Source organism: Carya illinoinensis, chromosome 7 (genome assembly GCF_018687715.1).
Source record: "Carya illinoinensis cultivar Pawnee chromosome 7, C.illinoinensisPawnee_v1, whole genome shotgun sequence".
Lineage (NCBI taxonomy): Eukaryota > Viridiplantae > Streptophyta > Magnoliopsida > Fagales > Juglandaceae > Carya > Carya illinoinensis.
The window spans coordinates 38,633,760-38,646,540 of record NC_056758.1 but is presented as its reverse complement, the minus strand read 5'-3'; the positions used below and the strand labels follow the sequence as shown (position 1 = coordinate 38,646,540).

The 12,781-nt window shown below is 36.6% G+C and overlaps 1 protein-coding gene across 1 annotated transcript; it reads right to left on the bottom strand.

Moving 5' to 3' along the window:
- Nucleotides 1–1,863: 1,863 nt before the first annotated feature.
- LOC122317349 (NDR1/HIN1-like protein 13) lies at nucleotides 1,864–3,171 on the bottom strand. The gene has a single exon (XM_043134383.1). The coding sequence runs from the start codon at nucleotides 3,005–3,007 to the stop codon at nucleotides 2,213–2,215; it is 795 nt and encodes a 264-aa protein (XP_042990317.1). The 5' UTR covers nucleotides 3,008–3,171; the 3' UTR covers nucleotides 1,864–2,212.
- Nucleotides 3,172–12,781: the final 9,610 nt, after the last annotated feature.

Sequence of the window (12,781 nt, the reverse complement as noted above, 5' to 3'; positions counted from 1 at the left end):
GCACTTCCTAACTACATTTCACCCTCTCCCCACACTACTCAGATCTCGTTCAACTCCTCGAAAACTTATAGATGATATTGCAAAATTAATCTTCAGAATCGTCATAGACTCATACAAAATAACTCATGGATTAATGCCAAAACTACATTATCCTGAATATCATGAACCATGATACGAAGTTGATATTAATATCACCCTCAATGTTGTGTACCATCAATATTTGTAAGGAGCACTAGCGATATTTAATTCTATACCCATACCCATCATACAGTCTCTAAAATTACGTACAGTTTGTTTTATCTTTTTATTTTTTATTTTATTGTTTTTGAAATTTTCGATACTTCCAAGTAATCTGGTCGAATCTGCTGTAACGTACCCATTTATTGTACCCCCAGCTAGAGATGCTTCTGCGGCTAGCACATTTTCAGTGCTATGAAACTTGATAACGAATTAATGGTGATACACGTGTGTGTTGCTGGAGGAAACTAGTCTCAGCTGTAACCGGCCCCAATAAGACTACACTTGTTACCCTAGCTGTAACCGGCCCCCCAAGAGAGTCATGCACGTTCCATTTTCCTGGGGGTGGAACCCTGTCCAAGGAATTATGGAAGAAGCTGCGGCCTATTTGTTTTTGGAAATGGAAAAATATAATGGTAAGTATAATTATGTATTAATTTGTGTATTAATATAATATGATTGATTAAAAAGTAGATTTTATTAAAAATAATATTAATTTAAATTTTAAGTATAAATAAATCAATATTGATACATATATTAATGTGCGATTGTAGTTGTATCTAACAAAACTCTTTGAGAATTGCTTCTCCCATCGTTAGTGATGGAGCCTACCTATTGAATTATTTATTTATTTATTCATTATTATCTTTTTTTACCAGTAAAGTAAATATTTTTTAATGAATTTGAGATTTTTATTTTATTTTTTAAAATTAATGAGTTTAAAAAAATATTTGAAAAATAAAATAAAAAGAACACAACTTTTTTACCTATTCCGTGACTTTGTGGCCTACCTGCGTTGGAGTAGCACCACCCTTCGTTTTTATATGAGAGGCGGAGTCGAGTGAGTATACACCCGCCCATATGTTTCATTCTATTATTTCTAAAAATGCAGCTAAAAAAAAAATCCTAAATTTCAAAACTACAGCCGTCGAACAACAGAAATTCTTTCTCCTCTCCGCCCACCGCCAGGTTTATCTCCTTCTCCTCACAGACCCCATGACCACGACATCCCTTCCTAGTTCTGAAATTTAAGATTTTTTACTTTTATTGGGTGAACAAGACGGGTGGAGTACCCACCCAATCCCGGCCCCGCATATAAAAACATGAAATGGGCAGTCTGCCCGCCCGCTCGCTGGCATGAAGCGAGCTGGCCGGATGCGGGAGCCGCCCAACGGGCCAACAGGCCTCACTTATTTTCTTGTTATACGTTGCAGTTCTTATTTTTGCCGTGAAATTAGCGCGCTATTATTTCTGGAAATAAAAAACGAGGACGGTGACTTGCGAGACAGAATAGACGACTCCTTAATTTCAAATGTACTACAAGCTAACATTACGCTTGCAGATTTAAGAACTTGAAAATGCCAGCACATAATTAATTTAAAATCAAATAAGAATAATGAAAGTGTTATATCTTTTTACGGAAGACCTTTATTAGATATCTGGCACATACATATATATTATAATATATATATATGATAATATCATTATTGGTTAGTAGAATTTATTTTCCCCTTCATTCGTCTGTAGTACTTCACTATTAGCCATGTACAAAAAAAATGATCCCTGCAGGATTTAAAGCCGATCAAGAAAAATATGTACAAGTTCAAACCACAAATAGCCAATCCATGGACAAAAGGCAGCCACCAGGGTGAAAGATATATATTTCAGAACTCAGAAGTACTACATGGCACAAAAAAATAAATTAAAGTAAAACAAATTAACAAAACAAAAATGAGCTCCTCCAATCGAGCTAGGCATGCATGCAGTACTTCTTGTCACACTGCTGTGTGCGTATATTTCCGAACCAAACGAGCTAGATCAGGAGAACTTCTCCCAATGATGAAAAAGAAGAAATGGTTGATGTATCAATAATGATAATATGCTTGTAATTAGCAGAAGTAGTACTTCTACCACCACCGTACGTACTGCTATCACCGTCAACTCATTCCTATATATATACCAATGCCCTTTAGAGTCATCGTTGTGTATGACATTTCCAGGAAAGGATATGGGTATCCTTAGCCAATGTATCCACCGTGAAATAGCAAGCAACAACGAACTTGATGGTCCCCCTGTTCAATAAGCCAACATTCCCAAATCGTGCCGGGACATCCATCTTTAAAGAGAATGTAACCTGAACCTTCTGCATTTGGCTATTCATGCTTTTCTCAATCTCCGTAGGTAACCCGACGTTGTTAGAGCCGTGAAAAATGATGCCAAATACTGTTGAATCCGTATGGTCTTGGAAAAATGTGGGGTAATTTCCCGTACCTATTTCTCGTTGCCTAAAAGAAAGCGAGGCAACGCCACCTTCCTTGTACAAAATGCCCACGTTTCCATTCGGATTTTTGGCTCTTAACGTGATGTTGTACGCTGGATTGGAATGCAGTTGATTGCGAGAATGGGAATTATTCTTCACAGCAACCCGTTCGACATCAAACGTAGGATTCTTAGGGTTGATCAAGACAAGTTGAAATGTGGCAACTATCGCGCCAATAACAATTACAACAAGAAGGAACGAGATACAAACACACAAGCAACAAGAAGAACATTGCCACTGCTTCTTGTTACGGAGGTCCGGGTTTCGATAGCGTTCGGCTATAACAGCATTCTCGGGAGGTGGAATGCGGTAGATTTGGTCTTTAGGGACCTGAACGACGTAGGTGCCGGGGCCGAAAGCAGGTTGATCATCAGGTTGGGCTGATAATTGACTTTGTTCCGAAGGAGGTGGATCGTGATCATGATCAGAAGATGGGGCCCGCTCCGCCATGGAAAGATGGGGAGCGGCAGTGAGGAAATGGAGGGAGAGCTGTGTATCAATATTGTCCAATCAAATGAATCAGATCGAGAAGGCTTGCATGCATGCATGGGAAAAGTGGATGGCTCAAAGGGAGAGAAGGACACATTCAGAGAGAGAGAGAGAGAGAATGCCGTAAGTTTGGACGTCCAATACTGATAGATGATAGATCTCCAATATTAAAGGAGATTTACAGGGTCAAATATTGAATTCATGACCTAGCGGTTCTCAGAGTACTCTGATTTTAATTTATAATCAATATAATGGCACTTTGGAATTAGTATTCTTCGGACCAAACAGCACATACATCGATCATGCACTTCGAATTTCAGCTTCACTTCTTTCTCCTTTACTGATGATCAGATCAAATATATCCTTGCCATAAAATTTGTACGCGAGTGTTTCGTGATGATCTCTTCTCATCAAGCGTTACTATTGTCCACGGTCCAAGACCACAAATAATAAATTAATTTTATATATGCTATAAAACTAGCTAATAGGTATACGTTACCGGAAAACATGTAGATCAGAGAGTTTCAACGTAAAGAAATGATTTAAATAGATAAATTTCATAAAAGACTTTGTAAAAAAGTGAACCCCATCTTAAAAAATTATATATATATATAACTTTTTTTTTTTTGTGAAATCCAATTTTTTATAAAAATTTATACGAAACAAATATATTTAAGATTTATACCTAAGATTACCCATCAACATATGACCTCCCTCCTTTGCTCTTATGTACACTGGTCTTTAGGCTATGGGCTTGGATCCCAATATTTAGTTTAGCGTGGATACCCATCCGCGTCGAACTCCCTATACTCTCACATACTCTTTCAGAAACTCTACGGGTGCTTAGTGGACTTTTGGCATTCATTACATTGCTTCATTAAGGATCATTGATTCCAAGATGGCCCGTCAACTGGCCCTGACAATAAAGCAATCGACCATGGGCTCGTGTGCTGCAAACGTCCTTAAGGCTAAGTGCAATTTTCTCGACTGTACCGGTACTGCATCGTTCGCCATTTTTATTAGGAAAAAAAATTGGAATCATTATTGGTTAAATAAAACTGGGAACGTAGATGCCAATTATCAAGGCCTCATTAAATATTGAGACTAGATGAAAAATTTATGAATAATAATAAAATTAATTGTAAATAATAATAAAATATTTTGAATTAAGATGTTTGATTGAATTTTAAAATTAAATAAATCATCCAAAATGTACAACGGCTGTAAATATTCTAATTATTCTTTTTTTTATTATTATTATTATTATTTTTTGGCAACTGAGTTTAAGGGATTCAAACCTGGACGGTAGGACTGGTACACGACGACACGTACAAGTATGACAAGTCTTCCATTCCTCTCATTAGCAGGCTGCGTCCTAGTACTTTTGTGGCTCATAATTTTGTCCCATTTTTAGCCGACTGGCCTCTAATGAGTTATGGCAAAACGAGCTATACCATGCATGCACTACACACTAAATTTAATTTTTTTTTATTTTATTCTTGCTAAACTAAAGAAATTCTTCTACTTATTATACATACCACACATTTAGTAAGAAAAATAAAATAAAATAAAAAATCAGATGCGAGTGAGTGAATAAAAAGAAATGATATTTACAATCGTTGAGTGCATAAATACCGTGTAATTTTTTTATAAAGAGTGAATAAATATGAGATCCACATGAAAAAAAAATTAATTTTTCAATAGTATATTCTACTTTTTTTTAAAACGATTACACGGAATTTTATACACTCCATAACTGTATGTAACATTACTCAAAGATAAAATATCTCAAGTCCATAATGAGTTCTAGGCCTAACTCAAAGGGGAGGGTTTATTTAAAAGAGAAGAAAGAATGAATGAATGAGGAGACAAAAGACTGAAAATGAGAAAGGTGTATGGGAAAAAGTGAAGATGTGACATAAAAGAGAGGAGATGTGACGTATACTAAGCTAGGGGCAGAGAATAAAAAGAAGAGACCATACCACTTCATAGGGGACACGTGTAGATGATTTTTGGGGGGATTTCAATACCTTCGATTTCTTCAACCTCATGACAGAGACTCTATCGACGAGATCTTCACCTGAAGATAGAGCTCCAATCTCCATTGTATAGTAAAGAAGAGAGATAAAAAGAGATTGTAAAATAATCATATTTTAGTAGATTCTCCTCTTCCCAAAACCCATATGGACGTAGGTATTATGCTTAATCATGTAAATTTGTGTGTTACCGTCTCTTTATTTTTTATGCATTTATTTACGGCTCACTGTCATAGATGTATGTGCAGACACCGTACGTCACGCCAAACTATTATCAATGGCTCTACACAACACTGATAAAGGCTTGAATAGTCTCCACGGGTCGGGAATGAGTCTTTCTCCCATTCCGGCCTGTTGCACTATTTTTAAGCATTAGTATGTAATGTGCGGCCTGAACTCCAAAGGTAGCAAGACTGTTTGTTAAAACACTCATTTCCTTGCACACAATATATATACTAGAAGGAAAAACATTTTTGAGATGTAAAATATCATCCCATATATCATCATAAATTCAATGGGGTTTGAAATTATTATTAAACCAATTCATAGCAAGAAGAGAAACTATATCCACAATGAAGTCCTGAATACTAAGCTGGTAGCTCGATCTTGAGAGCTGAGAATTGTGCAAAATTGTCAGTATCTATACCAAGAAAATAGGAAAAATCAGTAATAATGGAACAATTATAGAACTGAATGATGCCTCCACATAAGGATTTCTTTTAGAAAGCACCATAAATATTGAGCTTAAGGGACCTTTAGAAGGGGCATTAATCCTCTGGGTGGAACAAACACGTTGGCATTAATTCTTGAAAACCATGCGATAGCTTAATTTAATGCTTCGCAGTCATGGACAAAATAGGAAAGTGCCGTGTTTACTTGTGTGATGAAGGGAGATCATGATTAAATATCAACAAAATTGACATTCGACGGTTGCTTCTACTACTTGCAGCTTGTTCAGTGCGTTTCGGTCTATGGGTTTTTTCTGATTTGGGGTCGGGTTTGAGGTTCTTAATTTTTGCTGTTTGGTCAAAGGTTCGCTGGTGGTTCTATGCGGCTAAAGACGTTCTATATGGTTTGTGATGTGGCGAATGTTATACAATATATTAATGGTCGTCCAAATGGGAACCGTAGTGGAGAAATTCGGGCGAATTCATGTGAACGATACCAGAGAGAGTGATTGCAGGATCGAGTAGAGGGATTAAAGTACTAAAGCGTTGAAATATAGAGGGAGTTATGAAGTGATCGAGACATGAGAATCGTGACGGAAACTCCGTTATGGATAGGATCATCCCTCACTTAAGTCAATGTCATAATTCTACCAAACCAACTTGGCTTAAAAAAACATCAAAATAATTTAAGAAAAAGATGTTCAATTATCAACTGTACCTAACATAACTTCAGAGAGAAAAGAAGAAGAAGAAGAATACTGTACCTAACATAAACTAATGATTTACTCAATGTAGAGGCATGCATTGCCAATATTCCCTCTTATATTGTGGAGTTTTTCCTTAATTAAAGAACGTGACGAAAGAAGTAAAAAACTTTGATTAAAGTTTGATTTTGTTAAAATATAAAATAAATAATAAAATTAACCTATTAAGATAAGTGATGATTTTATATAATATTTAAATAGAGGTTATGAGTTTGAATACTGACTATATATTTCATTTAATTAAATATTATACGTATTAAGTCCACTCAATAATTTGATCCGTCGTTAAGAGCTGCTCGAGTTTGAATCTTTTGTTTTTTCTCTCTCTTTCCTTTCGTTTTTGGCATATCTATATCACTGTATTATCGATCACGTTGGGTTAGAAATAGAATGTTGCATCTTTAAATTTTCAGTCCCGCTACAGGTACCTGTCATTGTGTACCTTTTGCGGAATCGGCCAATTTTCACGTTGGGTTATGCTACGTACAACCACCCTTGCGGAATCGTGTGTAATCGGATGATGTGGCTCTGACAGAATTTAAGATCTCAGCTAAATCACTGTCACTCTCTCTCTCCTCTCTCTATTCTCTAAGAAACCAGGGTATTTCTAGACTCAGGAAACGGAAATGGAAACGAACAGTAGTGAACCCACTATGTTATGTCTGAGACCAAACCATTCATTTTTTCTTCTTCTTTCTTTGTCTGTACATGCTATGTAGTCCAGGTGATTTTAATGGCAATTATTTCATTTTTTGTTTCCTGAAACTTGTATTTCTTCTTTACAACAATTTGTTTTGTAAAGGTGACTGTTTTTTGTATGTGCGTGGTTTTGGACGTTATAGAGATTTTTGTTGAGAAAGAATATGGTGGGGTGGTGCATTGGAACACAAAGAAGTTTGTTGCGGAGAAGAGTGCAGGGGTTTAACCGGATGCAATGCGTCGTTTGGTGAATATGAAATGCGTCGTTTCATTTGTACACGTGGATGGACGTGTAGGTGAGAGTTCCTCAACCCGGATGCAAATAGAGTTTTTGTTCATTTTTATACCATTTTATTTGTCAGACAGGACTGCTACAAGCAACTAAGGTTAGAGACCTTTGGGGGAATTGGCTGACATGGCTGATATATTAAAAAAAAAAAAATGCACAAAATGAGACAAAAAACACAAATCAAACCCAGAAGAAAAAGTCTCTTAAGAGTCGAGATTGCCGTTGCTCAAAAAACACAAAATCAAACTCAACTGAAGAAAGCTAGCGTGAGAGAGAGAGATAGAGAGAGAGAGCCATCGTTCGTGGAAGAAAGGTCAGACATTCTGATTAGGGCTTGAAGTGAATAAAAGGTGTAGTCTGGTGAAACCCCTAGTAATTTTTTGGCTGTCTCTATTTGTAGTCAATTAGTGACTATGGGTATCATTCATTAGTTTATATTATATGGGACATTCTTTCTGCTAGGATTTTCTTTCCACAAATTTGTCTGCAACTTGACTCTAAGGCCATGTTTATGAAGGGTCAACGATTACACCTTGTTCAAGCACTTTGGCTTTGGGAAATTTTTTATTTTAAATTGAAGTAAAAGCATTAGTTGATAGGCAGCTTGGGTGCATTCAAAATGGTGCTGAGTCAGATGTATGGTACCAAAAAATAAAACTGATCTGGTAAATAATCAACCTTGGTCTAAGAAAAAAAGTATACCGTGTTGGGAATTTGGACCTCCCAAATTCACCCCCCCTAGGATCTACCCTTTGTAGGAATAACAAGAAAAATAGAGAAATAATAACAACACAAGAAATTTATGTGGAAACTCCAAAACAGGAGAAAAACCACCGAACCCAGAGAAGAAAATTTACTATGTGAAAAATTGTTAAAATCACACAATTTTTCTCCTCACCACACCCACAAAGCTACCCCACTAGTAAATCTTTAACTCTACACCTCTTCCCCTATTATAAGGGGCTAATAGAGGAATTTAACTAAAGTCAAAAGTTATTAGATAAGCTTTCAACTGGTGCACTTAAACTAAGAGGTTAAGCCTCTTATTTATAACTCATGAGTCTTGTCTCTTCCTCACTCACTACCAATGTGGGACTCCAAAGAGCAAAACTCAACAATCTCCACCTTGCGACTTTGACTGGTCCCACAGCCAAGCTCCAGCTCAATGAATATCTTCATAGCTTCCGCTATCATGCTTCACCATAAAAGCATACCCACTCAATAAACCAATTCCAATCATTTCACTTCGGCTCATGTCGAAAAACAATCTTGTTGAAAATTATGGTGTAACTTCCACGTTTGGCTCTCCTGAAAGTTCATCAGCCATCGACATGAATTTCCACCACACACCCTGCATCAATGCCAAACCAATGCCTGTGTGCAAACTTGTGGACCAGCTAACATTAACACATCCTCTATCATGGCAACTTTGGGAATTAGCGACATGCCATGAGGATATACATGTCTCTTTTTTTATGGAGAGAGACACAACATTAGCATCAATACCAGTATCTCCATTTACTGACTTGGAGCCACTTGCCGAACCAGCTCCTTGTACTAGCCGTTTCACCAGTCGCTAGAATCACTGCTGACTTCAGGGGGTGATCTGCCCTTCCACACCTTGTGTAAACCAATTTCTCCACCTCAAATCTGACAAGATTTGAAGTCCTACTTCCTGATATTGCTTTGATGAATTTACCGTAGAAATGAATAGTACCTCACTAAGTTAGTTCCCAGAAAGATTGGAGGGTCACAATGGACACACTTAAAATTTCCAATCTCCTAGACAGAACCTCCTTAGACTGTACGTATCCACACTACCACACCAACGTTCCACCCCACAAAAAGAACCTAGTGGCTCTGATACCAATTGTTGGAAATTTGGACCTCCCAAATTCACCCCCCCTAGGATCTACCCTTTGCAGGAATAACAAGAAAAATAGAGAAATAATAACAACACAAGAAATTTATGTAGAAACTCCAAAACAGGAGAAAAACCACCAGACCCAGAGAAGAAAATTTACTATGTGAAAAATTGTTACAATCACACAATTTTTCTCCTCACCACACCCACAAAGCTACCCCACTAGTAAATCTTTAACTCTACACCTCTTCCCCTATTATAAGGGGCTAATAGAGGAATTTAACTAAAGTCAAAAGTTATTAGATAAGCTTTCAACTGGTGCACTTAAACTAAGAGGTTAAGCCTCTTATTTATAACCCATGAGTCTTGTCTCTTCCTCACTCACTACCAATGTGGGACTCCAAAGAGCAAAACTCAACAATCTCCACCTTGCGACTTTGACTGGTCCCACAGCCAAGCTCCAGCTCAATGAAGATCTTCATAGCTTCCGCTATCATGCTTCACCATAAAAGCATACCCACTCAATAAACCAATTCCAATCATTTCACTTCGGCTCATGTCGAAAAACAATCTTGTTGAAAATTATGGTGTAACTTCCACGTTTGGCTCTCCTGAAAGTTCATCAGCCATCGACATGAATTTCCACCACACACCCTGCATCAATGCCAAACCAATGCCTGTGTGCAAACTTGTAGACCCGCTAACATTAACACATCCTCTATCATGGCAACTTTGGGAATTAGCGATGTTGCCCAGATGACTAACACAAGAGGGGGGTGAATTGAGTTGTATTAAAAAAAAATAACAATTATAAATCAAATATATAATATAAAATATAAACAAAATATGAAATAACAATAAATATAAGGAGTAAGGGTAAGAGAGAAGCAAACTCAGTATGTTAACGAGGTTCGGCCCCACTGCCTACGTCCTCGCCTCAAGCTACCCCTTGAGGATTCCCAAATTCACTATTCAACCTCCTTCAGGTGGAGATAGAAACCTATTACACCTTTGAACAACACCGCTACAAAGGATCCGTGTAGAACACCCTCTACACTTGCAATCACCTTACACGTGGTGATTCAACTATTCCCTGTGTAGAATACTTTCTACACACACAAGGGTTATACACACCATTTTTCTGATACAAAAGCTGATAGTGGGTAGGTTATCAGAAAACACTCCTCAACGAGTGAAATAAGAACAATACAGCGCAAGCTATATCTCTCAAAATGAACAAGGATTAAGGCTCAATGTTTAGAGAAGAGAGAATGAAAGCTTTGAATGAATGTTGTATGCTCTTGGTGTTGTAAATGTGAAGCTCTCAAATGATCTATTTATAGGCATATGAGACTTCATATTCAAATTTAAAAAGATTCACATGTCAAAGACAACATCATTCACTTTTTCAAAAAATTCAAATAAAAGGTTCTTCTTTTTCAATTGTCAAAGACAACATCATTCACTTTTTCAAAGAATTCAAATAAAAGGTTCTTCTTTCTCAATTGTCAAAGACAACATCATTCACTTTTTCAAAAAAATCAAACCTAATCTTTTACTTTTGGCATATGACAAAATGAGCACACTTTCATTTTCAAAAAATTCAAACCTAATCTTTTACTTTTTGTATAAGTCTAAAAAAGCATCAATCACTTTTGAAAATATTCAAATAAAACATGCACATGTGAAAGATGACAATCAATCATCTTTAATATTTTCAAAGTTCAACCATTTAATCAAGGCATGCACATGCAAAAGATGACAATCAATCATCTTTCAAAATTTTCAAATTTAATTTTCAAAAATATTCATGCACATGTGGAAAATGTATTTTAATGCTTTATGATAAAATATTAATTTTGAGCATTAATCCTAATTTCGAATTTTGAAGAGATTTACAACATTACTCTATAATTTTAATGTGAACTTGTTCCCTTCTTGCTCATGCTTGTTTCCTTGATGTGCTTGACTCCATTGTGTAGACAACTTGAGCTTGAGACTTCTTTATTCTTTGAATTCATTTGTTATCATCAAAATCCATGTGTAGATTTATAATCACATGAAACTTGAAATCTTGAGTTCAACAATCTCCCCCTTTTTGATGATGACAAATATTTGATAGAACTTGAAACCTATATTAATACTTAAGCTCCCCCTGAAAATATGCGTTAGTTTTTCAAGCAAAAGTATAAATATAATTCCAAGCATATATAACAAGTTTAGCAATTTAAACAATGTTAATGTTCTAGTCTAACACTTCTCCCCCTTTTGGCATCATTAAAAAGGATCCGCAACAAGAAAATGGACTGAAGAAAACGATGCGTTTAATAGTCACTGTAGATAGTTGAAAAATGGAGCCGTCCGTGACCCGACAAGTGCTGCAAAGCCTCGAGGCCTAACTCTATGAATTTAATACGGCTGAAGATTTAAACAATCGCCTGATGTTGTTGACAAACGGGATTGAAGGCTCCGAGTTTCTATAAAAAAATGATCATTTTCATCTATCGGATGCCAAAAAAATAATCACTTTTTGACCTGAGTTCTGTTTTTCCACAACGATAGAATGGCTGAGCAATTCTCTTCCACTAATGTTCCAGACTTGAATCAGGAACCCTTGACGCATCAATCATCAATCTTCTCTCCTGAGGCCGTCAATACCATGATAGGAGCAGTGAACCGTTTTTCTAGTAAGGCTGATTCTGAGATTATTGCAGAATCAAGAATGCTCAGTAATCAATATGCTGCCTCTGTTACGATCATGTCTCGAAGGTTAATGGCGAGGGTGAGTGAGATTGATCATCTTAACATGCAAATATCTGAGTTACGACAGAAGCTTGCTAACAAGGATAGTGAGAATAAAAGGCTAAAGCAAGAAAACCAAGAGTTGAAAAAATTTGCAGATTGGTATGCTCATGATCTGCAACCACGAATAGAAGAGCTGGAACGAGAAAGGGTTCAGATACAAGGTCAACATCGGCAGATAACAGCAGAGGTTCACCGTTTACTAGAAAAATAGGGACAATCTACTGTTAATCTCGCTGGCTTAGTAAGAAAACTTTTGACAATGTGTGTCCAGCATATCTTGTATTTCTTTTGACTAAATAAGATTTGAAGAGAAAATAGTTTGTCTTATTCTTTATGCTATCTCTATAAAATCAGTCCTGAAGTTCATCTAATCCGCATCAAGTTTTCATCTCATCTCTATAACTCATCTGCATTCCTTCAGCATTCTCGTTTTAAGCCTTCTATTCTTTTCTCAATGGCTCATTCTTCTAACATTTCTTTAGATCCATCCATGAGGCATTCTGCATCCCAACCTCCTGTTCTTTCTGCAGCTACCATTGGTGCCATGTTGCAGCAAGAAAATAATAATCTGACTAATAAGTCAGATTCTGATGCTATTTATGACTTGGTG

Bases quoted from the DNA above. Each gene is read 5' to 3' on its own strand.
- LOC122317349 (XM_043134383.1), bottom strand. From the start codon at position 3,007: ATGGCGGAGCGGGCCCCATCTTCTGATCATGATCACGATCCACCTCCT.